Source organism: Anser cygnoides, chromosome 29 (assembly GCF_040182565.1).
Source record: "Anser cygnoides isolate HZ-2024a breed goose chromosome 29, Taihu_goose_T2T_genome, whole genome shotgun sequence".
Lineage (NCBI taxonomy): Eukaryota > Metazoa > Chordata > Aves > Anseriformes > Anatidae > Anser > Anser cygnoides.
In genome coordinates, this window is record NC_089901.1 from 1,939,208 (window position 1) to 1,966,052 (window position 26,845).

Below are 26,845 nucleotides of genomic sequence, written 5' to 3' on the forward strand. Positions count from 1 at the left end.
CCAACTCCCAATCCCCAAACCCCAACTCCCAATCCCAAATCCCCAAACCCCAATCCCCAAATCCCAACACTAATCCCCAAACCCCAGTCCCCAAACCCCAATCCCCTAATCCCCAAATCCGAATTCCCAAATCCCAATCCCCAAATCCCAACACCAATCCCCAAACCCCAGTCCCCTAATCCCCAAATCCCAATCCCCAAATCCGAATCCCCAAATCCCAATCCCCAAATCCCAACACCAATCCCCAAACCCCAGTCCCCTAATCCCCAAATCCCAATCCCCAAATCCGAATTCCCAAATCCCAATCCCCAAATCCCAACACCAATCCCCAAACCCCAGTCCCCTAATCCCCAAATCCCAATCCCCAAATCCGAATCCCCAAATCCCAATCCCCAAATCCCAACACCAATCCCCAAACCCCAGTCCCCAAATTCCCAAACCCCAATCCCCAAACCCCAGTCCCCTAATCCCCAAATCCCAATCCCCAAATTCCCAAACCCCAATCCCCAAACCCCAGTCCCCAAATTCCCAAACCCCAATCCCCAAACCCCAGTCCCCTAATCCCCCAAACCCCAATCCCCAAACCCCAACTCCCAATCCCAAATCCCCAAATCCCAATCCCCAAATCCCAATCCCCTAATCCCCCACCAACCCGGACCATGACCCCCGTCAGGCCCTATAGGGACCACACGATCCGACCACCACCCGGCCCTATGGGGCCATCCCCCTCCCTATATCAGCCATACTCCCTCCCCCCAGCCCCTATAGGGCCCGTGCGACGCCCCCACCCCCCAGGGCACCTCGCGCCCTACAGGATCCATACGGTGGACCCTATAAAACCTATACCCCCCAAAAAAACCCTATAGGGTCTGTCCTCCCTATAGAATAGACACCGAGGTCCCCAGCGCAGCTGGCGGGTGAAAAAGGACGAGTTTGGGGTCGGAAAAAAGTCGTAAAAAAGCGTTTTTTTTAATGAAAAAACGACTCTTGGGGGACGCGGTGACCCGGGGAGGGGGGGACACGCGGCGGCGGCCCTACGTGGCGCTGAGCAGGTGGCGCTTGCGGGCAGTGGCGGTGTAGGGGTGCCAGCGCCACTCCACGTCGGCGGTGTCCCCTTGCTCCAGGGTCCCCAGGCGGATCAGGTAGGCTGCGGGGACACGGCGGGGACACGGTGGGGACACGGTGGGGACATGGGGACACGATGGGAAACGTTGGGGACACGGGGACACGCTAGGGAGACACTGGGGACACAATGGGGACATGGTGGGGACATGGGGACATGATGGGGAGACGTTGGGGAAACATTGGGACACGATTGGGACATGCTGGGGACATGGGGACACGATGGGGAAGACACTGGGACACGATGGGGACACGGTGGGGACATGGGGACATGATGAGGAGACACTGGGGACACGATGGGGATACGTTGGGGACATGGGGACATGATGGGGACACGTTGGGGAAACACTGGGACATGATGGGGACATGATGGGGACATGGGGACACGATGGGGACACACTGGGGACACGATGGGGACATGGTGGGGACATGGGGACACGATGGGGACACACTGGGGACACGGTGGGGACACGTTGGGGAAACACTGGGACATGATTGTGACACGCTGGGGACATGGGGACACGCTAGGGAGACACTGGGGACATGATGGGGACATGGTGGGGACATGGGGACATGATGGGGAGACGTTGGGGACACGATAGGGACACGTTGGGGACATGGGGACATGATGGGGAGACACTGGGGACACGATGGGGACATGGGGACACACTGGGGACACGATGGGGAGACGTTGGGGACACGGTGGGGACACGGTGGGGACATGGGGACACGATGGGGAAACACTGGGACATGTTGGGGACACGCTGGGGACATGTTGGGAGACACTGGGGACATGATGGGGGCATGTTGGGGACACATGGGGACGTGATGGGGACACGCTGGGGACATGGGGACACATTGGGGACATGATGGGGGGACACTGGGGGCATGATGGGAACACGTTGGGGACATGATGGGGACACGCTAGGGAGACACTGGGGGCATGATGGGGACATGGTGGGGACATGGGGACACGATGGGGGCACGTTGGGGACACGCTGGGGACATGGGGACACATTAGGAAGATATTGGGGACATGCTGGGGACATGCTGGGGACATGGGGAGACACTGGGGACGTGATGGGGGCACACTGGGGACACGGGGACACTTTGGGGACACGCTGGGGACGTGGGGACACACCGGGGAGACACTGGGGACAGGATGGGGGGCACGTTGGGGACATGGGGACACCCTGGGGACGTGCTGGGGAGACACTGGGGACGTGCTGGGGACGTGGGGACACACCGGGGACACGCTGGGGACGTGACAGGGACACGCTGGGGACACAACGAAGACGTTTGGGCAACAAGAGAGGCGAGAGGGGGACAGCTGGGGGACAGCTTGGGGACACGAAAGGGGACACGTTTTTGGGGACACGTTTTTGGGGACACGTTTTTGGGGACACGTTTTTGGGGACACGTTTTGGGGACGCTGCTGACGGGGGCACAGCCGTAGGACAGCGGACGTTGGGGACAGTTAGGGGTCGGGGGGGGACAAAGAGGACGCATTGAGGGTCTGGGGACATTTGGGGACACTCGGGGACACTCGGGGACACTGGGGGACACTCGGGGACATTTGGGGACACTCGGGGACACTCGGGGACACTGGGGGACACTCGGGGACATTTGGGGACATTTGGGGACACTGGGGGACACTGGGGGACACTCGGGGACACTTGGGGACATTTGGGGACATTTGGGGACACTCGGGGTCACTCGGGGACACTTGGGGACATTTGGGGACACTGGGGGTCACTCGGGGACACTCAGGGACACGTGGGGACACTGGGGGACACTGGGGGACACTCACGGCGCAGCTGGAAGCGGGGCCCCACCTCCTCCAGCTCCACGTTCTTCCCCCGGCGCCGGTACACGTGGTTCCTGCGGGACACGGCCGCGTCCCCAAAGTGTCCCCGAGGGGTCCCCGAGGGGTCCCGTGACCCACCCTGTCCCCCCCCCCGCCCCCCTTTGTCCCCACGGCGCCCCAAAACCCCGGCCGCACCCCCGACGTCCCCCCAGTGACCCCAGTGCCACCAGTAACCCCACATCCCCGGGTCCCCAACGTGTCCCCAACCTGTCCCCAACCCCCCCCGTGTCCCCAACCCCCTCCCCGTGTCCCCAACTCTCCCCCTGTGTCCCCAAACCCCCCCAGTGTCCCCAACATCCCCCCCGGGTCCCCAATGCCCCCCGTGTCCCTGACACCCCCCCAGTGACCCCAATGCCACCAGTATCCCCATATCCCATGCCCCCAACATGTCCCCAACGCCCCCCGTGTCCCCAACGTGTCCCCAACGTGTCCCCAAGGCCCCCCCGTGTCCCCGACGCCCCCCCGTGCCCCCAGGCCCCCCCGTGTCCCCGACGCCCCCCCGTGCCCCCAGGCCCCCCCGTGCCCCCACCAGACGAGGATGACGTCCTCGTGGTTGGCGAACGTCACCACGCGGCGGCTTTGGGGCCGCGGCACGGGGAAGAGGTGCTTCAGGATGCTGCCCACCTGCGGGGGGGGGGGACGGGGGGTGCCGTGGGGACACCGCGGGGGGTGGCACTGTCCCCCGTGGCCCCCACCCCCAAGTCCCCAACCCCCACGCCCCCCATGCCCCCCGGCCCCCCCCCAAACCCCATGTCCCTACACGCCCCCGTGTCCCCGAGCCCCCCCCCCACCTCCACGTCCCCCCATCCCCCCGTGCCACCCCCCAGTGTCCCCCCCCGTGTCCCCATGCCCCCCACCCTCCCCGTGTCCCCATGCCCCCCGTGCCCCCCTGCCCTCCCCAAGTCCCACCCCCACGTCCCCCCCAAATCCCCCAAATCCCCCCATGTCCCCCCCATCCCCGTGTCCCCGCATCCCCCCGTGTCCCCCCAACCCCATGTCCCCCCCATGCCCCCCTGTCCCCCCAAATCCCCCCACATCCCCCCATGTCCCCCCAGTCCCCCCCACATCCCCCCATGTCCCCCCATCCCCCGTGTCCCCCCCAACCCCATGTCCCCCCCCACATCCCCCCATGTCCCCCCCAAATCCCCATGTCCCCCCCATCCCCATGTCCCTCCATCCCCCGTGCCCCCCCATCCCCGTGCCCCCCCCGTCCCCCGTGCCCCCCCATGTCCCTGTGTCCCCCTTCATCCCCCCGTGTCCCCCCCATCACCCATGTCCCCCCCATCCCCCCATGCCCCCCCATGTCCCCCCGTCCCCACGCCCCCCGTCCCCTGTGTCCCCCCCATCCCCATGCCCCCCCGTCCCCATGTCCCCCCCCATTCCCCCATCCCCCCGTGTCCCCCCCCCGTCCCCCCCCCCCCCGTGTCCCCGTGCCCCCCCCCCCCCCGTACCCGCCGCCCCAGGGCGCTGTCCAGGCGGTGCAGCAGGAGGTGGGGGGCCCCCAGCGGCGCCCCCCCAGCCCCCCCCCACCTCGTGCCGCAGCACGGCCCCGCTCAGCGCGAAGTGCGCCGTGGGGCCGTGGGGGAGGTGGCTCAGCACCAGCCCGTCTGGGGGGGGGGGGGAGGGGTCGGGAGGGGGCGGGGCCTCCGAGGGACACGCCCACGCGTGGCCACGCCCCCTCTGTATAGCCACGCCCCCTCACCATTAGCCACGCCCCCTTACATTGGACCCACCCCTCCCCATAACCTCCCCCTCCCCATAGCCCCCTCCCTGCCACCCCCGTAAGCCCCGCCCCTCCTGCGCAGGCCACGCCCACTCACATTAAGCCCCGCCCCTCACCGTTAGCCCCGCCCCCTCACCATTAGCCCCGCCCCTCACCATTAGCCCCGCCCCTTCTCCATAACCTCCACCCATAGCCCCCTCCCTGACACCCCCGTAAGCCCCGCCCCTCCTGCCCAGGCCACGCCCACTCGCATTAAGCCCCGCCCCTCGCCATTAGCCCCGCCCCTCGCCATTAGCCCCGCCCCCTTCCCATAACCTCCGCCCCTCCCCAATAACTCCTGCCTTGGCCCCGCCCCTCCTGCCTTGGCCACGCCCACTTCCATTAGCCCCGCCCCCCTCCCAACTAGCCCCGCCCCTCTTTAGCCCCGCCCCCGTGCATTAGCCCCTCCCACTCTCACAAGCCCCGCCCCACTCTACTCCACCCTTTCTCACTGGCTCCACCCCTAGCCCCGCCCCCTTCCCACAAGCCCCGCCCCTTCCCACAAGCCCCGCCCCCTTCCCCCAAGCCCCGCCCCTTCCCACAAGCCCCGCCCCCTTCCCACAAGCCCCGCCCCCTTCCCACAAGCCCCAGCTCTTCCGACCCAGCCCCACCTCTTTCCACTAGCCCCGCCCCCTCATCCTTAGCCCCGCCCCTCCTCATCTGTAGCCCCGCCCCCTCCCGCCTTAACCCCACCCCTTCAACTGGCCACACCCCTTCCACTAGCCCCGCCCCTTCCCTTTCGCCCCGCCCCCTTCCTGTAGCCCCACCCCCGCCAGCACCCCCACCCCCACCCAGTGCCTCCCCCAGCCCCTCCTTCCCCTTAGCCCCTCCCCTCCCCCAGCCCCTCCCCTTCCCTTAGCCCCTCCCCTCCCCCGGCCCCGCCCACCCCTTGGCCCCGCCCCCTCCCCCGGCCCCACCCCCTCACCGGGCCGCCCGCGGGTCTCGTGCACCACCAGCAGGTCGGTGACGCCGGCCGCCCGGCAGGCCCCCACCAGCGCCCCCACCTCGGCGCGGCCCCGGTTCAGCCGCCGCGCCCCGGGATGATCAGGCACAGCTCCTGGGGGGGGGGGGGGGGCGGGGCCAAGGGGCGTGGTCAGGCGGAGCCACGCCCACAGGCTGACCACGCCCGCGAAGGCTCCGCCCACCCCAAGCCCCCCCCCCTGTATTCTTGCCCCATGGGACAACGCAACATGGCTCCAGTGGGCGTGGCTAAAGAGGGTGTGGCCGCGAAGCCACGCCCACACACTGACCACGCCCACATAGGCCCCGCCCACCCCAAGCTCCACCCCTCCCCCAGCTTCCCATCAGTGGCTCCACCCCACCAGGACAACCAATCACAAAGCCCGGGGGTGGAGCCAAGACAAGCCCCGCCCCCCTTCCGGAGACCACACCCCCTGAAAACCACGCCCCTACAAGCCCCGCCCCCTCGGCTCCACCCCCTTTAAGCTCCGCCCCCACCTCCCAAGCAAAGCAACGAGGTCCGGAAGCCCCGCCCCCTCTCCCTAAGCCCCGCCCATTTTCTCCAAGCCCCGCCCACATCTCGAGGCCACGCCCCCTCCTCTCCCGAGGCCACGCCCACCTTGACGAAGACGCGGAGCCGGGCGCTGGGGTCACGTGACGTCGTCACCATCACCTTGGGGGCTCAAGCCCCGCCCACTGGTACTCGTCGTCATGGCTACTGGTCACGCCTGGGGGCGGGGCTTAATCAGGACACGCCCCCCACCATTTTGGGGGGATTCGGGCAAATCTGCGCCCAATTTTGAGAGGAATCGGGGAAAATTCGTGCTCCGTTTTTGGGGAGATTCTGGCAAATTTGGGCCCAGTTTTGGTAAAAAAATATACAGAAAATGTGTTCCCCGTTTTGGGGGAATTCAGCCAATTTCAGTCCCCTATTTTAAAAATAATGAGAAAAAAAAATTGCACTCTTATTTTTAAAGAAAATCAGGAAATCTGCTCCCGATTTTGGTAGGGTTTAGAGCCGAATCTGCTCCCCGAATTTGGGGGCGCTTTGGGTAAATCTGCTCCCAATTTTCAGAGAAATTAGAAAAAATCTGCTCCCGGTTTTGAGAAAAAATTACGGAGAATCTGCTCCCAATTTTGGGGGCGGTTCAGGCAAATCCGTGCCCCGTTTTGAAAGAAATAGAAGGAAATCTCCCCATTTTGGAAAAAAAAAACAACAAATTTGCTCCCAATTTTGAAAGAAATCGCAGAAAATCTACTCCCCGTTTTGGGGGCAATTTGGGCAAATCTATTGCCAGTTTTGAAAGGAATTTGGGAAAATCTGCTCCCAGTTTTGGGGGCGGTTCAGGAAAATCGGCGCCCCGTTTTGAGAGGAACGGGGGAAAATCTCCCAATTTTTGGTGCAATTTCGGCAAATCCGCGCCCCGTTTTGAGAAGGATTGGGAAAAATTCGCTCCTAATTTTGGGGGCGATTCAGGCAAATCCGCTTCCCGCTTTAGGAAAAATCGGGGAACTTCTGCTCCCCGTTTTAGGATCAGCTCGGGCGAATCCCGTTTTGGGGCAGATTCAGCCAAACGCGCGCCCGATTTTCAGAAAAATTGGGCCAAAATTCTTCTCATTTTGGGAAAAATTGGGGGAAACCACCCGATTTAGGATTAACTCAACCCGATCCGCTCCCAATTTTGAAAATAAAAATTGGGCAAAATCCCTTCTTCCTTTTAGGGAGCGTCCAAGCGCCCCCGCTCCTTATTTTTTTTTTGGGGGGGGGGGGGGGGATTGGGGCGAATTCCCTCCTGATTTTGGGGTGGATTTGGGCAAATTTGGGTGTTTTTTTTTCGCTCACCGCCCACCCCCGGCGTGTCGAACTCGAGCTCCCGCTGCAGGGCCAGCGCCTCGCGCCGCAGCTCCGTGGGCAGCAGCCGGTTCTCTGGGGGGGCGCAGAAATAGGGTCGGGGGGGACCCCAAAATCCCCCCGTATCATCACCCCGTAGCCCCCCACCCCATAACCCACCCTATAACCCCCCTATCCTATACCCCCCCCATAGCCCCCCACCACACCCCATACCTCGCCCCATAGCCCCCCATAACCCCCCACCCCATACCCCACCCCATAGGCCCCCCACCCCATAGCTGACCACATACCTGACCCCACAGCCCCCCCCCACCCCCCCACCCCACAGCCCACCCCCCCAACCCCATAGCCCCCCCCACCCGACCCCATAACCCCCCCACCTCATACCTGACCCCATACCCGATCCCATAGCCCCCCCATAACCCCCCCAAAACCCCATACACCACCCCACAGCCCCCATAACCCCCCCACCCCATACCCAACCCCATACCCGACCCCATACCCGGCCCCATAACGCCCCCGGACCCCATAGCCCCCCCCAACCCCATAAACCCCCCCCCCCATACCCCACCCATAGCCCCCCATAACCCCATACCCCCCGCCCACCCCCACCGGACCCCATAACCCACTCTATAACCCCCATCCCATAGCCCACCCCATAGCCGACCCCCCCGACCCCCCCCCCCCACCCCATACCCCCCACCCCATAACGCCCCCCTGACCCCATAACGCCCCCCCCACCCCATAACCCCCCCCCCACACCCCACAGCCCCCCCCCCCACCTTGCAGCGCCCCCCGCAGGCGCTCCCCCGCTCCTGCTGCCCCCGCAGGCGCTGCTCCTGCGCCCGCCGCTGCAGGTACTCGCGCCGCTGCCGGGCCTGGCGCCGCAACTGGGGGGGGGACTGGGGGTTACTGGGGGCACTGGGAGGGACTGGGGGGTACTGGGGGCACTGGGAGGGACTGGGAGGGTGGGGGGTACTGGGGGGGATTAGGGGGGTTACTGGGGGCACTGGGAGGGACTGGGGGGGGCTGGGGGGTACTGGGGGCACTGGGAGGGACTGGGGGTGGGGGGGAACTGGGGGCACTGGGAGGGACTGGGCGGGGCTGGGGGGTACTGGGGGCACTGGGGGGCTGGGGGTGAATGGGGAATGGGGGGAATGGGGGTACTGGGGGGTTACTGGGGACACAGGGAGGGACTGGGGGGGGGCTGGGGGGGCCTAGGAGGGGGTACTGGGGGGATTGGGGGTTACTGGGGGCACTGGGAGGGACTGGGGGTGTGGGGGGGAGTATTGGGGGGTACTGGGGGGATTGGGGGCAATGGGGGTGAATGGGGGGCAATGGGGGGCATGGGGGTACTGGGGGTTACTGGGAGCACTGGGAGGGGCTGGGGGTTTACTGGGGGGACTGGGAGGGACTGGGGAGGCTGAAGGGGTTTTGGGGGGATTGGGGGGGACTGGGGGAGGGATGGAGGATACTGGGGGGCATGGGGGTTACTGGGGGGTACTGGGGGGATTGGGGGGACTGGGAGGGACTGGGGGAGATATTGGGGGAATTGGGGGACTGGGGGAATACTGGGGGGGACTGGAAGGGACTGGGGGGGAACTGGGGGTGTACTGGTGGGGACTGGGGGGGCTCTGAGAGGACTGGGGAGATACTGGGGGGACTGGGGATAGTGGGGGCGGTACTGGGGACACTGGGAGGTTACTGGGGGAAACGGGGGCGGGGACTGGGGGGGACTGGGGGGGACTGGGGGAAATGGGGGGGGACTGGGGGGGTGCTGGGGGGACTGGGGAGGTACTGGGGGCACTGGGGGACCTGGGAGGGGCCTGGGGGGATTTGGGGCCCCCGGGGGATGTTTTGGTGCCCCCCCCCCCGGCGACCCTACCAAAACCCGCCCCCCCGGTACCATGGCTCCGGCCCCGCCGCTCTCCTCACGCCGCCGCCGCCGCCGCCGCCTCCCAACACCGCCGCCGCCGATTGGGCCGGCCGCCGGGGGCCAATCAGCGCGCCCCGTGCTGAGGGGAGCCTCCAAGATGGCGGCCGGGGAGGGCGGTGCCGTGCCCTCACCCAAGATGGCGGCCAATGGAAGGCAGCGAGGCGCCCTCACCCAAGATGGCGGGCGACGGTAGCAGCGCGGCGCCCTCACCCAAGATGGCGGCCGAACCGGCTTCGTTGGCGGAACCGCCGGCCCTCAGCGAGGCCCCGCCCCGCGCCCCGCCGCGCGCGCTGATTGGACAAGGGGCGGAGAATCGCGCCCGCGATTGGAGGAGGCGGCGGCGCGGCGTGAAGCCGCGGCGGGTCCCGTGAGCGAGGAGCGGCGGCGGCCGCAGCCTGAGGTTGTTGAATGGGCGAGGGGGGGCTGGGGGTGTTTTTGTAGGGTCTCCTTGCCGGGGGGGGCAGTGATGAGGCTGTGTTTTTGTAGGGTCTCCTGGGTGGGGGGGGAGGGCAGAGACGGGGCTTGTTTTTGTTTGGTCTCCTGGGGGGGGGGTGGCGTTGATCGGGGATTAGTTTTGGTAGGTCCTACACGATGGATGGGGGTGTTTACATTGAGGTTTGTTTTGGTAGGGTCTCCGCTGGTGGGTGTTTACATGGGTTGTTTTGGTAGGGTCTCCCACAGCGGGGTTTGGTTTTTGTAGGGTTTTCCATGGTGGGATTTGTTTACGCGGGTTGTTTTGGTAGGGTCTCCTGTGCGGACATGTTTACATGGGAGGTTGTTTTGGTAGGGCCTGTCATGGCAGATGTTTACATAGGCTTTGTTTTGGTAGGGTCTCTCACGGCAGGTGTTTACGTACGGTTTGTTTTGGTAGGGTCTCCCATGATGGGTGTTCCTATGGTTTGTTTTGGTAGGGTCTCCATGACGGGGGTGTTCCAGTAAGTTCTGTCGCGTGGCTGTGTTTACGTTGCGATTGGTTTTGGTAGGGTCTCTCCTGTTTCCAGGGTTTGTTTTGGTAGGGTTTGCGGCGTTGACACGGTTTGTTTTGGTAGCGTGTCCCATGTGGGTGTGTTGACACCGGAGTCATTTTGGTAGGGTCTCCGCGTTGACACTGAGGTTGTTTTGGTAGGGTCTCCGTGTTGACACAGGTCGTTTGTGTAGGGTCTCCCTCATTGATGCAGGAGTTGTTTCATTAGGGTCTCCATGTTAATAAACCCCGTGTTTTGGTAGGGTTGCCACGTTAACAAACCCCGTGTTTTGGCAAGGTCCCTGTGTTTACCCCCGTGTTTTGGCAGGGTCCCCATATTAACGTACCCTTTATTTTGGTAGGGTCCCCATGTTTACGCCCCTTTATTTTGGTAGGGGCCCCGTGTTTACCCCTTTATTTTGGTAGGGTCTCCATGCTAAGAAACCCTGTGTTTTGGTAGGGTCCCCGTGTTTACCCCCTTTATTTTGGTAGGGTCTCCATGTTAACAAACCCTGTGTTTTGGTAGGGTCCCCCTGTGTTTACCCCCTTTATTTTGGTAGGGTCTCCATGTTAACAAACCCTGTGTTTTGGTAGGGTCCCCCGTGTTTACCCCCTTTATTTTGGTAGGGTCCCCACGTTTACCCCCTTTATTTTGGTAGGGTCTCCACGCTAACAAACCCCGTGTTTCGGTAGGGTCCCCGTGTTTCCCCCCGTGTTTTTGCAGCCCCCCCCCGTGTTTACACCCCTTTGTTTTGGTAGGGTCTCCATGGCGCCGGGCGAGGCGCTGGACGCGGCGCTGCTGGAGCTGCTGGAGGCGCTGGAGGCCCTGCACCGGCACCGGGGCGCCTGCACGGGGCCCTCAGAGAGGTGACGGGGGGGACGGACCCCAAAATGTCCCCAAAGTCCCCAAAATGTCCCCAAATGTCCCCAAACGTCCCCAATGCCCCCCAATGTCCCCGAAGTCCCCCCAATGTCCCCCAATGTCCCCAAAAGTCCCCAAAAGTCCCCAAAATGTCCCCAAATGTCCCCAAACGTCCCACAGTGCCCCCCCCAATGTCCCCGAAGTCCCCCCAATGTCCCCCAATGTCCCCAAAAGTCCCCCAGACGTCCCCAAAATGTCCCCAAAGGTCCCCCAAAAGTCCCCAAGATGTCCCAAATGTCCCCCCATGTCCCCAAAATGTCCCCAAACATCCCCAAAGTCCCCCAAAAGTCCCCCAAAGTCCCCAAATGTCCCCAATTTTTTCCCCAAAGTCCCCAATGTACACAAAATGTCCCCCCAATGTCCCCAAAGGTCCCCAATGTCCCCAAAAGTCCCCGATGTCCCCAAAATGTCCCCAATGTCCCCCAAAATGTCCCCCAATGTCCCCCATGTCCCCCCATGTCCCCAAAAGTCCCCAAAATGTCCCCTAAAACGTCCGCAATGTCCCCCAAGTCCCCCAAATGTCCCCAATGTCCCCAAGATGTCCCCAAAGTCCCCCAGACGTCCCCCAAATGTCCCCAAATGTCCCCCAATGTCCCCAAAACATCCCCAAATGTCCCCAATGTCCCCAAGATGCCCCCAAAAGTCCCCCAGATGTCCCCAAAATGTCCCCAAAAGGCCCCCAATGTCCCCCAATGTCCTCCAATGTCCCCAAACGTCCCCAAACGTCCCCAAATGTCCCCAAAGTCCCCAAACGCCCCCAAACGCCCCCCGACGTCCCCAAACGCCCCCAATGTCCCCAGGGGTGGCTGTCCCTGTCCCAGGCCCGCTACGCCCTGGGCTGTCCCCGCGTCTCGGCCCTGCAGTACGGGGCCACCATGGAGCCGCGCGTCCGCGTCCTCCCCAGGTGGGGGCACGGGGGGGGCACGGGGACGTGGCGGGGGGCATGGGGGGGGGGGGGACATGGGGGGGGACACGGGGACGTGGGGGGGACACTGGGGGGGGACATGGGGACATGGGGGGAGCATGGGGGGGCATGGGGACATGGGGGGACACTGGGGGGACACGGGGACATTGGGGGGGGAGCATGGGGGGGACACAGGGGACATGGGGGGGGGGGGACGTGGGGGGGGACACTGGGGGGGACATGGAGTCACTGGGGGGGGAAACAGGGACATGGGGGTGGACGTGGGGGGACAATGGGGGGACATGGGGGGACATTGGGGGGGACCCGGGGACATGGGGGGGGGCATGGGGACATGGGGGGACATGGGGGGCACAGGGACATGGGGGGGACATGGGGGGGCACAGGGACATGGGGGGGACATGGGGGGGAAATGGGGGATGGGGGGACATGGGGGGGACATTGGTGACCGGGGGGGACGGGGGGCACGTGGGGGGGGGGGGACATTGGGGACATTTGGGGACATGGGGGGCACTGGGGACATTGGGGACATGGGGAGGGGACATGGGGGGGCATCGGGGACGTGGGGGGAGCATTGGGGGGGACATTGGGGACGTGGGGGGTCACGGGGGGGACAATGGGGACATGGGGGGGCATTGGGGGGACGTGGGGGGGACATCGGGGGGGACATTGGGGGGGACATTGGGGACGTGGGGGGGGTCACGGGGGGACGTGGGGGGGACATCGGGGATGGGGGGGACATGGGGGGGACATTGGGGACACGGGGACACCGCAGGGGGTGACGGGGGTGTCCCCGTGTCCCCCCCCCCGCAGGCAGGACCCGGGGGCGCCCCCGCTTCGAGGAGGTGCCGGGACAGGGGGGGACCCCGAGGATGTCGGCCCCCAGCTGGGGGGGGGCATGGGGGTGAGTTGGGGGGGCGTGGAGGGGGGGGGTCCCATGGGTGCTGGGGGGGTCCTATGGGTCCGGGGGGGGGCTTATGGGTGCTGGGGGGGGTCCCATGGGTGCTGGGGGGTTCCTATGGGTCGGGGGGGGTCCCATGGGTGCTGGGGGGGGTCCCATGGGGGGAGGGGATTGGGGTAACGGGGGGGTCCTATGGGTGCTGGGGGGGGTCGGGGGTGGGTCCTATGGGTCCGGGGGGGTCCCATGGGTGCTGCGGGGGGTCCCATGGGGGGGGAGGGGGATTGGGGGAACTTGGGGGGGTCCCAAGGGTGTTGGGGGTTATGGGGGGGGTCCCATGGGTGCTGGGGGGGGTCCTATGGGTCCGGGGGGGGCTTATGGGTGCTGGGGGGTCCCATGGGGGAGGGAGATTGGGGTAACTGGGGGGGTCCTATGGGTGCTGGGGGGGTCCTGGGGGGTCCCATGGGTGCTTGGGGGGTCCCATTTATTTAGGCCCCCCCCCCTCATTTTTCTCCCCCCTCCCCCCAGGGCTGCGGCAGCGCCGGGGCCAGGAGGAGAATTCGGGGCCCCCCCCGCAAAAATCCCCCCTCGGCGCCCCCAGGACCCCTGACCTGGTTCGGGGTCCTGGTGCCCCGCAGCCTGCGGCAGGCCCAGGGCAGCTTCGTGGAGGGTACGGGGGGGGGGGTCCCCTGTGCGGGGGGGGGTCCCCAAAACAAGGGGGGGGTCCCCAAAAGTGGGGGGTCCCCAGAAGTCTGGGGGGGTCACTCAATATGGGGGGGGGGGCTAAACAATGGGGAGGGGTCCCTAAAACCTAAAGGGAGGGGGCTCAAAAGGGAGGGGGCACGGAATGGGGGTGGGGGGTGAAATATGGGGGGGGGTCCCCAAAATGGGGGGGGTACAAATTGGGCGGGGGTCCCAAAAACTTGAGGGGGGTTCCACAAAGCGGGGGGGTCCCCAAAATGTGGAGGGGGGTCCCTGAAATATCAGGGCTCTAAATTGGGGTGGGGGTCCCCAATAATGGGGGGGGCAAAAAAAATAGAAGGGGGGGCAAAATGGGGTTGGTCCCCATTGGGGGGGGGGACACAAAAATTTGAGGGGTGGATCCCAAAAAATTGGGGGGGGGGAAGAGATAATGGGGATGGTCCCCAAATTGGGGGTCCCAATAATTGTTGGGGGGGCCCTAAATTGGGGGGCCCCAAAAATTAGGGGGAGGTGGGTCCATAAAGTGGGGGGGGTCCCCAAAAATGGGGGGAGGCTAAAATATGGAGGGGGGGGTCCCTAAATTGGGGGAGGGTCCCTAAATTGGGGGGGGGGTGTCACAAAATTGGGGGGGTCCACAAAATGGGGGGCTCCAGGAAATTGGGGGGCGGGTCCAGAAACTGGGGGGGTCCAGAAAATTGGGGAGGGTCCAGAAATTTGGGGGGGGTCCAGGAAATTGGGGGGGGTCCAGGACATTGGGGGGTCCGGAAATTGCGGGGGGGGGTCCCCAAGTGACTGCGCCCCCCCAGGGGTGACGCTGGCGGTGGAGCTGGCGGGGCTGCAGGGCGCTGCCCGGGCGGCGGCCGAGCGCTACCGGGCCCTGCTGCGGGGACACGGGGACGGCGGGGACACCGCGGGGCCTGGGGGCGGCGGGGACGGCGGGGACAGCGGGGACAGCGGGACCGGCAAGGACACCGAGACCCCGGGGGGGACATCGGGACGTGCGGGGACATCGGGACCCACGGGGACGTGGTGAGCCACGGGGACCTGTGGGGACACCATGGGGACACTGGGACCTGTGGGGACACTGGGACACGTGGGGACACCGGGACCCGTGGGGACATCGGGACCTGTGGGGATACTGGGACCCGTGGGGACACTGGGACTTATGGGGACACTGGGACACGTGGGGACACTGGGACCCATGGGGACACTGGGACACGTGGGGACACTGGGATATGTGGGGACACTGGGACACGTGGGGACACTGGGATATGTGGGGACACTGGGACCTGTGGGGACACCATGGGGACACTGGGACACATGGGGACATTGGGACCTGTGGGGATACTGGGACCTGTGGGGACATTGGGACTTATGGGGACACTGGGACATGTGGGGACACCGGGACCTGTGGGGATACTGGGACCCGTGGGGACACTGGGACTTATGGGGACACTGGGACACGTGGGGACACTGGGACCCATGGGGACACTGGGACCTGTGGGGACATCAGGACCTGTGGGGATACTGGGACCCGTGGGGACACTGGGACTTATGGGGACACTGGGACACATGGGGACACTGGGACATGTGGGGACACCGGGACCTGTGGGGATACTGGGACCCGTGGGGACACTGGGACCCGTGGGGACACTGGGACCTGTGGGGACATTGGGACCCGTGGGGACACTGGGACCCGTGGGGACACTGGGACACGTGGGGACACTGGGACACGTGGGGACACTGGGACATTTGGGGACACTGGGACATTTGGGGACATTGGGACCTGTGGGGACATTGGGACGTGTGGGGACACTGGGACGTGTGGGGACACTGGGACGTGTGGGGACACTGGGACACGTGGGGACATCGGGACCCACGGGGACACTGGGACACGTGGGGACACTGGGACCTGTGGGGACACTGGGACGTGTGGGGACACCATGGGGACACTGGGACCTGTGGGGACACTGGGACCCATGGGGACACTGGGACATGTGGGGACATCGGGACCCTTGGGGACACTGGGACCTGTGGGGACACCGCGGGGACACCGGGACCCCCGGGGACCTGGTGGCACCGTGGGGCCGTTGACGCCCGCAGGGACGCCGCCGGTGACGCCGCCACCGCCGTGGGGACGCGCGGGGACGCCGGGGGACGCGGGCGGCACCGTGGGGATGCCGTGCGGTGACGTCACGCGGTGTCACGTGACGCGTCCCCTCCAATAAAGGCCGGTGGCCGCTGGCTCCGCGTCCCCGTCTGTCCACAAGGCACCCGGCGGCCATCTTGGGCCACCGGCGGCCATCTTGGCTCCTCCCCCACAATCTTGGCTCCGCCCCCTACAGTCTTGACCCCCGCCCTCTACCACCAGCGGCCATCTTGGCCCCCTCCCCCTACACTTTTGGCTCCTCCCCCTACCACCAGCGGCCATCTTGGCTCCTCCCCCTACACTTTTGGCTCCTCCCCTACCACCAGCGGCCATCTTGGCCCCTCCCCCTACCACCAGCGGCCATCTTGGCTCCTCCCCCTATAATTTTGGCTCCTCCCCTGACCACCAGCGGCCATCTTGGCCCCTCCCCCTACACTTTTGGCTCCTCCCCCTACCACCAGCGGCCATCTTGGCCCCTCCCCCTACACTTTTGGCTCCTCCCCCTACCACCAGCGGCCATCTTGGCTCCCTCCCCCTACACTTTTGGCTCCTCCCCTACCACCAGCGGCCATCTTGGCCTCTCCCCTAAACCAGCGGCCATCTTGGCCCCCTCCCCCTATAATTTTGGCCCCTCCCCCTACCACCAGCGGCCATCTTGGCCCTCCCCCTACACTTTTGGCTCCTCCCCCTACCACCAGCGGCCATCTTGGCCCTCTCCCCTAAACCAGTGGCCATCTTGGCCCCTCCCCCTATAATTTTGGCCCCTCCCCCTACACTTTTGGCTCCTCCCCCTACCACCAGCGGCCATCTTGGCTCCTCCCCCTATAATTTTGGCTCCTCCCCTGCCACCAGCGGCCATCTTGGCCCCTCCCCCTAAACCAGCGGCCATCTTGGCCCCTCCCCCACCCCTCTCGACCCCTCCCCCTACCCTCTTGGCTCCTCCCCCACCGTGTCCCCGCCCCCTCCCCTCCCCCAGCACGGCGCGGGCGCTGCCGGCGGCCATCTTCTGCCAACGTCTATATTTATTGGGCGGGGCCCCCCCCAAAGCCCCGCCCCAGGCCCCGCCCCCTCCACAGCCGGGGGCGGGGCCGAGACACAACGACGAGTAAAGTGGGGGGGGGGGGGGGAGGGGAGGGCAGAGGGGGAGGGGCGGGGCTCGGCGGGCGGGGGAGGGGCCAGGGAGCAGGGGGCGTGTCCGGGCGGGGGGGGCCCCGCCCCCGGGGGGCGGGGCTAGCGGATGGTGTAGCGCACGTAGGGCACCTCGATGTCGGCGTCGGTGTCGTCGTTGCAGCAGAGCTCGAAGACGAGCGCCTTGACGTGGCGGCCGACCTTCTTCTTGGACACCCGCGCCACGATCTCCGTCATCCTGCGGGGGGGGACGGGGTGGGGGGGGAGCGTCAGGCACGGGGACGGGACCCGGTGACCAACGGTGGTGGACATGGACATGGGGAATGTCACCCTATGGGGTCAGGGATGTGGTTGTGGGGTGGGTGCTGGTCACCATGACCTACGATGGTGGCCTTGGACATGGGGACGGTCACCCTGTGGGGTCAGGGACACGACTATGGGGTGGGTGCTGGTCCCGGTGACCAACGATTGTGGACGTGGACATGGGGATGGTCACCCTATGGGGTCAGGGACGGGGTTGTGGGGTGGGCGCTGGTCATGGTGGCCAACGGTGGTGGCCTTGGACATGGGGACAGTCACCCTATGGGGTCAAGGACACGACTATGGGGTGGGTGTTGGTCCCAGTGACCAACGATGGTGGACATGGACATGGGGATGGTCACCCTATGGGGTCAGGGACGGGGTTGTGGGGTGGGCGCTGGTCATGGTGGCCAACAGTGGTGGCCTTGGACCTGGGGACTGTCACCCTATGGGGTCAGGGACGTGACTATGGGGTGGGTTCTGGTCATGGTGGCCAACGGTGGTGGCCTTGGACATGGGGACGGTCACCCTATGGGGTCAGGGACGGGGTTGTGGGGTGGGTGCTGGTCATGGTGGCCAACAATGGTGGCCTTGGACATGGGGACGGTCACCCTATGGGGTCAAGGACACGACTATGGGGTGGGTGCTGGTCCCAGTGACCAACGGCGGTGGCCTCAACCACGGGTGCCCTCCACCCTCAGTCCCCCCTTCCCCACGGGTTCCCCCGACTCTGGTTTCCCACACCCCCACGGGTGCCCACCCCAACAGACGCGCCCCCCCCCCCCATGGGTGCCCTACGGCTGGTCGTGGCGCTCGCGCAGCTTGGCGGCCGGCATGAAGAAGGAGTAGAGCATGGAGACGCCCTGGGACAGCATCGTGATCTCCAGCCGGTGCTCCTTCTGGGGGGGGGGCACGGGGGGGGCGTTGGGGGCGCCAGACCCCCAACTGCCCCCCCTGGACCCCCAACTGCCCCCCCGGACCCCCAATTGCCCCCCCCGCCTCCCAACTACCCCAGCCCCCTGGCACCCAACTGCCCCGCTGACCCTCGGCTGTCCCCCCAGCCCCCCAAGTGTCCCCCCAGCCCCCAAGTACCCCCCGGACCCCCAAGTGCCCCCCAGACCCCCAAGTGCCCCCCGGATCGCCAACTGCCCCCCTAGACCCTCAATTGCCCCCCCAACCTCCCAACTACCCCGGCCCCCTGGCACCCAACTGCCCCCGCGCTGACCCTCGGCTGTCCCCCCCGGACCCCCAAGTGCCCCCCCAGACCCCCAAGTGCCCCCCAGCCCCCCAAGTGCCCCCTCCCCAGCCCCCGCTGCCCTCCCAGTGTCCCCCCAGTGCTCCCAGTACCTTGAAGTAGGCGAGGAACTGGCGCAGCGTCATCTCCTGCCCGTCAGGCTGCAGCCCCTGCACCTCGAACCGGTCCCACAGCGTCCACTCCACCTCGTAGTACTGGGGGGCAGACCCACGGCGTGGGGGCAGACCCACGGCATCGGGGGCAGACCCACGGCGTGGGGGGCAGACCCACGGCATCGGGGGCAGACCCACGGCGGAGCATTGGGATCCAAGGGGGGGCAATTGGGAGTCTGGGAAAAGTGGCGCTAGGGACCCGTGGGGCAGACCCACAGGGCTATGGGGCAGGGCGCTATGGGGCAGGGTGCTGTGGGGCAGAGCCCTATGGGGGCAGGGCGCTATGGGGCAGAGCCCTATGGGGCAGAGCCCTATGGGGCAGGGCGCTGTGGGGCAACACCCCAACAGTCCTTATAGGGCAGCACCCGCTTGCCCCAAGGTCTATGGAGCAGAGCGCTATGGGGCAGGGCGTCGTGGGGCAGAGCCCTATGGGGCAGGGCGCTATGGGGCAGGGCGCTATGGGGCAGGGCACTATGGGGCAGGGCCCTATGGGGCAGGGCGCTATGGGGCAGGGCGCTATGGGGCAGAATGCTATGGGGCAACACCCCAACAGTCCTTATAGGGCAGCACCCACTTGCCCCAAGGTCTATGGAGCAGGGCGCTATGGGGCAGGGCGCCGTGGGGCAGAGCCCTATGGGGCAGGGCACTATGGGGCAGGGCGCTATGGGGCAGGGCGCTATGGGGCAGGGCGCTATGGGGCAGAATGCTATGGGGCAACACCCCAACAGTCCTTATAGGGCAGCACCCACTTGCCCCAAGGTCTATGGAGCAGGGCGCTATGGGGCAGCGTGCCGTGGGGCAGAGCCCCTATGGGGCAGGGTGCTATGGGGCAGGGCGCTATGGGGCAGAGCCCTATGGGGCAGGGCACTATGGGGCAGGGCGCTGTGGGGCAGGGCGCTATGGGGCAGGGCGCTATGGGGCAGAGCCCTATGGGGCAGAGCCCTACGGGGCAGGGCGCCGTGGGGCAGGGCACTATGGGGCAACACCCCAACGGTCCTGTATAGGGCAGCACCCACTTGCCGCAAGGTGTACGGAACAGGGCGCTATGGGGCAGGGCGCCGTGGGGCAGGGCGCTATGGGGCCAGCCCCCTTACCTTGTTGCGGGGGCAGGCGAGGGGCTCGGAGAAGCCGACGAAGGGCAGGGCCAGGTTGAGGAAGGCGTTCTTGTAGGAGGCCAGGCGCCGGTGGCCCTGCACCAGCTTGTAGAGCTCCAGGCAGCCCAGCCCCACCACCGCCGCCGTCGTCGTCGCGATGGCCGGGATGATCTTCCCCGCGATCAGCTTGCTCTGCGCCCCGCGGGACGGACGGCCGTGACCCCGCTGTCCCCCGCCCGTCCCCCCTGGCCTCCGGAGGGAGCCTACAGCACCCCGAGGGAACCCACAGCACCCATAGGGAACCTATAGCACCCAGAATGACCCTACAGCACCCATAGGGAACCTATAGCACCCAAAATGACCCTACAGCACACACAGGGACCCTACAGCACCCATAGGGAACCTATAGCACCCAAAAGGACCCTATAGCACCCATAGGGAACCTACAGCACCCAAAAGGACCTTATAGCACCCATAGGGGCCTTAGAGCAGCCATAGGGAACCTATAGCACCCAAAATGACCCTACAGCACACATACAGACCCTACAGCACCCATAAGACCCTACAGCACCCATAGGGACCTTAGAGCACCCATAGGGAACCTATAGCACCCATAGGGACCTTAGAGCACCCATAGAGACTCTATAGCACCTCTAGGAACCCTACAGCACCCATAGGGAACCTATAGCACCCAAAATGACCCTATAGCACCCATAGGGAACCTATAGCACCCAAAAGGACCCTATAGCACCCATAGGGAACCTATAGCACCCAAAAGGACCTTATAGCACCCATAGGGACCTTAGAGCAGCCATAGGGAACCTATAGCACCCAAAATGACCCTACAGCACACATAGGGACCCTACAGCACCCATAGGGACCTTAGAGCACCCATAGGGACCTTAGAGCACCCATAGAGACTCTATAGCACCTGTAGGAACCCTATAGCACCCACAGGGACCCCATAGCACCCATAAAGGCTCTATAGCACCCACAAGGACCTCATAGCACCCAGAGGGAACCTACAGCACCCAAAATGACCCTACAGCACCCATAAGACCCTATAGCACCCATAGGGACCTTAGAGCAGCCATAGGGACCTTAGAGCACCCATAGGGGAACCTATAGCACCCAAAAGGACCTTATAGCACCCGTAGGGACCCTACAGCACCCATAGGGACCTTAGAGCACCCATAGGGACCTATAGCACCCATAGAGACCTTAGAGCACCTACAGGGAACCTCTAGCACACATAGGGACCCTACAGCACCTGTAAGACCTTACAGCACCCATAGGGACCTTAGAGCACCCAAAGGGAACCTATAGCACCCAAAATGACCCTATAGCACCCACAGGGACCTCACAGCACCCATAGGGACCTTAGAGCAGCCATAGGGAACCTATGGCACCCAAAATGACCCTACAGCACACATAGGGACCCTACAGCACCTGTAAGACCCTATAGCACCCATAGGGAACCTATAGCACCCAAAATGACCCTATAGCACCCACAGGGACCTCACAGCACCCATAGGGACCTTAGAGCAGCCATAGAGACTCTATAGCACCTGTAGGAACCCTATAGCACCCATAGGAACCCTACAGCACCGGTAAGACCTATAGCACCCATAGGAAACCTATAGCACCCAAAATGACCCTACAGCACACATAGGGACCTCATAGCACCCAAAATGACCCTATAGCACACATACTGACCCTACAGCACCCGTAAGACCCTATAGCACCCATAGGGACCTTATAGCACCCATAGGGAACCTATAGCACCCAAAATGACCCTACAGCACACATAGGGACCTTACAGCACCCATAGGGAACCTATAGCACCCAAAAGGACCTTATAGCACCCATAGGGACCTTATAAGCACCCACAGGGAACCTACAGCACCCAAAATGACCCTATAGCACCCATAGGGGCTCTATAGCACCTGTAGGAACCCTATAGCACCCAAAAGGACCTTATAGCACCCATAGGAATCTTATAGTACCCACAGAGAACCCATAACGTCTGTAGGAACCCTTATAGCACCCATAGTGACCCTAGAGCACCCACAAGAACCCTATAACACCCATAGGGACCCTACAGCATTCAAAATGACCCTATAGCACCCATAGGGACCTTATAGTACCCACAGGGACCCTATAGCACCCATAGGGACCCTATACCTCCCAAAAGGACCCTATAGCACCCATAAGGACCCTATAGCACCCGTAAGGCCCTATAGCACCCATACGGGCTCTGTAGCACCCATAGGACCCTATAGCACCTGTAGGAACCCTACAGCACGCATAAGACCCTACAGCACCCCTAGGGACCCTATAGCACCCATAGCACCCCCGCAGCACCCACAGGACCTCCCAGCACCCATAGGATTCCTTATAGCACCCATAGGACTCCTGCAGCACCCCCAAGACTTCCCAGCACCTCTAAGACCCCTATAGCACCCATAGGACCCCCGCAGCACCCATAGGACCCCCTTGGATCCCCAGAGCACCCATGGGACCTCCCAGCACCCCCAGAACCTCCCAGCACCCATGGGACCCCCCCAGTACCCCCAGGACTTCCCAGCACCTCTGAGACCCCTATAGCACCCACAGGACCCCCGTAGCACCCATAGAACCCCCACGGACCGCCCCCCAGCACCCATGCCCCCCCCAGCACCCATGGGCCCCCCCCAGCACCCATGGGTGCCCCGCAGCACCCACCTTGTGCCGGTCGGCCGGCGGGATGTCGTAGTTCTCGGCCCGCAGGTTGGAGGCGGCGACGATGAAATCCATGTGGAAGTTGGTGTCGTCGTCCTGGGGGGGGGGGGGGCAGCACCCATGGGTGGGGGGTGTGTGGGGGGGCACCCATGGGTGCTGGGGGGGGCGGGGGAGGGGCAGCACCCACCTTCTCGAAGTCGATGGGGTACATGCGGAAGCCGGGCAGCTCCTCGGGGCTGGGCAGCGAGGCCTTGAGCTCCTCCAGCCGCCCGTCATCTGCGGGGCCGGGGGGCACCCATGGGATAGCAGCACCCAAGGGTGTCCCCGGAACGCCTGCAGCCACCCCCCCTCCCCACCCCCCCCCGGGGGTCCCACGCCCATGGTCTGCTGCCCCGTGGGTGCCACAAGGCTGTGCCTCCTGGCCTGATGCACCCAGGGGTGCTACAAAGCCATGGGGCCCTGTCCTGGAGCACCCATGGGTGCTTCTAACCTGGGTCTCCTGTTCCATTGCACCCAGGGGTGCTACAAAACCCCATCTCCTAGCCCACAGCACCCATGGGTGCTACAAACCTGTGTCTAGTGCCCCATAACACCCATGGGTACTAAAACCCCCCATCTCCAACCCATAGCACCCGTGGGTGCTACAAACCCCGATCTCCTGCCACACAGCACCCATGGGTGTCACAAAGCTTCACCTCCTGCCCCACAGCACCCATGGGTGCCCCAACCCCTATCTCCTGCCTCCTAGCGCCCATGGGTGCCCTAAACCCTTATCTCCAGCCCCCCAGCACCCATGGGTGCCCCCCAACATCCCCAACCCCACTCCCCACTCCTCCCAGCTCCCCTCAGTGCCCCCACGGCCACTCCAAACCCCCCAAACCCGAAGCCCTTAACCCCTGCCCCCTGCAGCACCCATAGGTGCCCCAACCCCTACCCCCACCCCCCAAGCACCCATGGGTGCCCCCAAACACCCCTAGCCCCATTTCCCCCCCTCCCAGCTCCCCTCAGTGCCACCTCCCGCCCCCACGGCCACCCCAAACCCCCCACCCCGTAAGCCCTTAACCCCCACCCCCCGCAGCACCCATGGGTGCCCCAAATCCCTACCCCCACCCCCCCAGCACCCATGGGTGCCCCCAAACCCCACTCCCCACCCCTCCCCCCTCCCCTCAGTGCCCCCTCCCGCCCCCACGGCCACCCCAAACCCCCCACCCCGTAAACCCTTAACCCCCTCCCCCCTCCCCCCGCAGCACCCATGGGTGCCCCCCCCCCAGGCACCCACCCAGGGCGGCGGCGGCGCTCTGCAGCTCCTGGTCGGAGACGTGGATGCGCACCCCGGCCTTGGGGGCGAAGGGGGGGACGCGGACGTGGCGCAGGAGCTCGGCCACCGCCGCCCGGTCCCGCGAGCCCCCGATGCCGTAGCTCTGGGCGAAGAGGTTGGCGGCCGCCATCACGTAGTCCAGGTGCAGGGGCTGGGGGCACCCAAGGGTGGCCGCGGGTGAGAAGGGGCGGGGGGAGGGGGTGGGGGGCGGAGGGGGGCGCCCTAAGGGTCATGGCGGGGCGCGCAAGGGTTACGGGGTGACGCCCGATGGTGGGGGGGGGTGGAACCCAAAGGGGATGGGTGGCACCCAAGGGTGGTGGATGGCACCCAAGGGTGATGGGTTGGCACCCAAAGGTCAAGGGATGGCACCCAAAGGGGATGGGTGGCACCCAAGGGTGTTGGGACGGCGCCCAATGGGGGTGGATGGCACCCAAGGGAGATGGGTGGCACCCAAGGGTGGTGGATGGCACCCAAGGGTGTTGGGATGGTACCCAAGGGTCATGGGGTGGCACCCAAGGGTGGTGGATGGCACCCAAGGGTGATGGGTGGCACCCAAGGGTGTTGGGATGGCGCCCAATGGGGGTGGATGGCACCCAAGGGAGATGGGTTGGCACCCAAAGGTCAAGGGATGACACCCAAAGGGGATGGGTGGCACCCAAGGGTCATGGGTGGCACCCAAGGAAGATGGGTGGCACCCAAGAGGGATGGGTGGCACCCGAAGGGGTTGGCTGGCACCCAAGGGTGATGGGTTGGCAACCAAAGGTGTTGGAATAGCACCCAAAGGGGATGGGTGGCACCCTAAGGGGGTGGATGGCACCCAAAGGGGCAAGATGGCACCCAAGGGTGGGGGGCGCCACCCAAAGGCCTCGCGACGGCACCCAAAGGTGCCCCCTCCCCCCAGCACCCATGGGTGCCCCCACTCACGTTGTCGGGGTCGAAGACGAGGGGGTGGGGGCAGCGCTTGGGCCCCGACCAGAAGAGGGTCCCCGAGTTGGTCTTCTGCAGGGGCACCAGGGCGTTGGCACCCCAAAACGCCCCAAAGCCACCCCAAAACGGCCCCAAACACCCCAAAACGCCCCAAAAACACCCCAAAATGGCCCCAAACACCCCAAAACAGCCCCAAACACCCCAAAACGGTCCAGAACACCCCAAAATGGCCCCGAATGCCCCAAAAGGGCAACCAGGCACCCCGAAACGGCCCCGAACGCCACTGAATGGCCCCAAACAACCCCAAAAATGGACCCGATACCCCGAAACAGTCTCCTGGCACCCCAAAACGGCCCCGAATACCCCAAAATGGCCCCTGGGCACCCCAAAATGACCCTGAACACCCCAAAATGGCTGCTGAGCACCCCAAAACAGCCCCCAGGCACACCAAAATGGCCCCAAACACCCCAAAACACCCCAATGTCCCCATTGACCCCAATGTCCTTAATGACCCCAATGGCCCCATTGACCCCAACATCCCCAATGGCCCCAATGACCCCAATGACCCCAATGGACCCAATGACCCCAATGTACTTAATGACCCCAATGGCCCCAATGGCCCCATTGACCCCAACACCCCCAATGACCCCAACGTCCCCGATGACCCCGCTGCCCCCGCATCTGCCCCGGGGGGAAGTTGTGCAGCAGCTGCCGGATGTTGTTGCTCACCCCAATGGCCGCAATGGCCCCATTGACCCCAATACCCCCAATGGACCCAATGTCCTCAATGACCCTGATGTCCCCATTGACCCCAACGTCCCCAACACCCCCGATGACCCCGCTGCCCCCGTACCTGCCCCGGGGGGAAGTTGTGCAATAGCTACCGGATGTTGTTGCTTACCCCAATGGCCCCAATACCCCCAATGACCCCAATGGACCCATTGACCCCAATGACCCCAATGTCCTTAATGACCCCAATGGCCCCAATGGCCCCATTGACCCCAACATCCCCAACGTCCCCAATGGCCCCATTGACCCCAATGACCCCAATACCCCCCATGACCCCGATGTCCCCAATGATCCCAATGGCCCCAATGTCCTCAATGACCCCAATGGCCCCATTGACCCCAACAACCCCAGTGTCCTCAATGACCCCAACATCCCCGATGACCCCAATGGCCCCATTGACCCCAACAACCCCAATGACCTCAATGTCCCCAATGACCCCAATGTCCCCATTGACCCCAATGACCGCAATGTCCTCAATGACCCCAACGACCCCAACACCCCCGATGACCCCAACACCCCCGACGTCCCCAACACCCCCGCTGCCCCCGCTGCCCCCGCACCTGCCCCGGGGGGAAGTTGTGCAGCAGCTGCCGGATGTTGTTGCTGTACTGCCGGTGCCAGTGGCGGCAGGCCCAGGCGACGCAGTCGGGCCAGGCGCGGGGCCGCTCCCCCCGCAGGCTGCGCTGCAGCGCCTCCAGCACCTCCAGCGGCTGCGTGCCCGCCAGCCGCAGCGTGCGCTCCACGAAGCGGGGGTCCCTGCGCCGCGGGGGGGGGGGGGGGGGGGGGACACACACACACATGAGGGGGGCACCCGTGGGTGGGGGGGAGAAATAGGGGAGGGGGGAGGTGTGCAGGGGGAGCGGTGCGATGGGGGTGTGATGGGGGGGTGGGGCAGTGGGGGGGATGTGATGGGGGGAATGGGGGGGCAACGGGGGGGCAATGGGGGGTGTAATAGGGGTGGTGAAAAGGGGGGGGCAATGGGGGGGTGTAATAGGGGTGGTGCAACGGGGGCGATGCAACGGGGGGTGCAATGCAACGGGGGGGGTTGCATGGGGGAATTGGGGGTGTGACGTAGCGGGGGGGGCGGCGCGCGGGGTTTTGGGGT

The 26,845-nt window shown here is 64.9% G+C and overlaps 3 protein-coding genes across 3 annotated transcripts in view; 1 reads left to right on the top strand and 2 right to left on the bottom strand.

The window, feature by feature from the left end:
- Window positions 1–945: 945 nt before the first annotated feature.
- On the bottom strand, window positions 946–9,472 carry IMP4 (IMP U3 small nucleolar ribonucleoprotein 4). Its single transcript, XM_066984575.1, is given in 13 exon segments — window positions 946–1,147; window positions 2,933–3,003; window positions 3,519–3,613; window positions 4,441–4,515; window positions 4,517–4,596; window positions 5,677–5,793; window positions 5,796–5,808; window positions 6,331–6,386; window positions 6,389–6,439; window positions 7,555–7,638; window positions 8,346–8,372; window positions 8,375–8,453; window positions 9,449–9,472. Coding segments are annotated over 13 exon segments (885 nt in total). The 3' UTR covers window positions 946–1,034.
- A 173-nt stretch (window positions 9,473–9,645) lies between these two features.
- On the top strand, window positions 9,646–16,151 carry CCDC115 (coiled-coil domain containing 115). Its single transcript, XM_066984576.1, is given in 8 exon segments — window positions 9,646–9,866; window positions 11,223–11,302; window positions 11,305–11,330; window positions 12,186–12,289; window positions 13,121–13,211; window positions 13,734–13,875; window positions 14,714–14,936; window positions 16,011–16,151. Coding segments are annotated over 8 exon segments (975 nt in total). The 3' UTR covers window positions 16,099–16,151.
- Window positions 16,152–17,060: 909 nt separating this feature from the next.
- Window positions 17,061–26,845, bottom strand: part of UBA1 (ubiquitin like modifier activating enzyme 1) — a 32,181-nt gene continuing 22,396 nt past the window's right edge. The window contains 9 exon segments of the mRNA XM_066984627.1: window positions 17,061–17,422; window positions 18,283–18,383; window positions 18,832–18,933; window positions 19,986–20,177; window positions 22,710–22,802; window positions 22,894–22,982; window positions 23,986–24,175; window positions 24,949–25,023; window positions 26,301–26,496. Of these exon segments, the coding sequence (XP_066840728.1) occupies window positions 17,287–17,422; window positions 18,283–18,383; window positions 18,832–18,933; window positions 19,986–20,177; window positions 22,710–22,802; window positions 22,894–22,982; window positions 23,986–24,175; window positions 24,949–25,023; window positions 26,301–26,496 (1,174 nt within the window). The 3' untranslated portion in view covers window positions 17,061–17,286.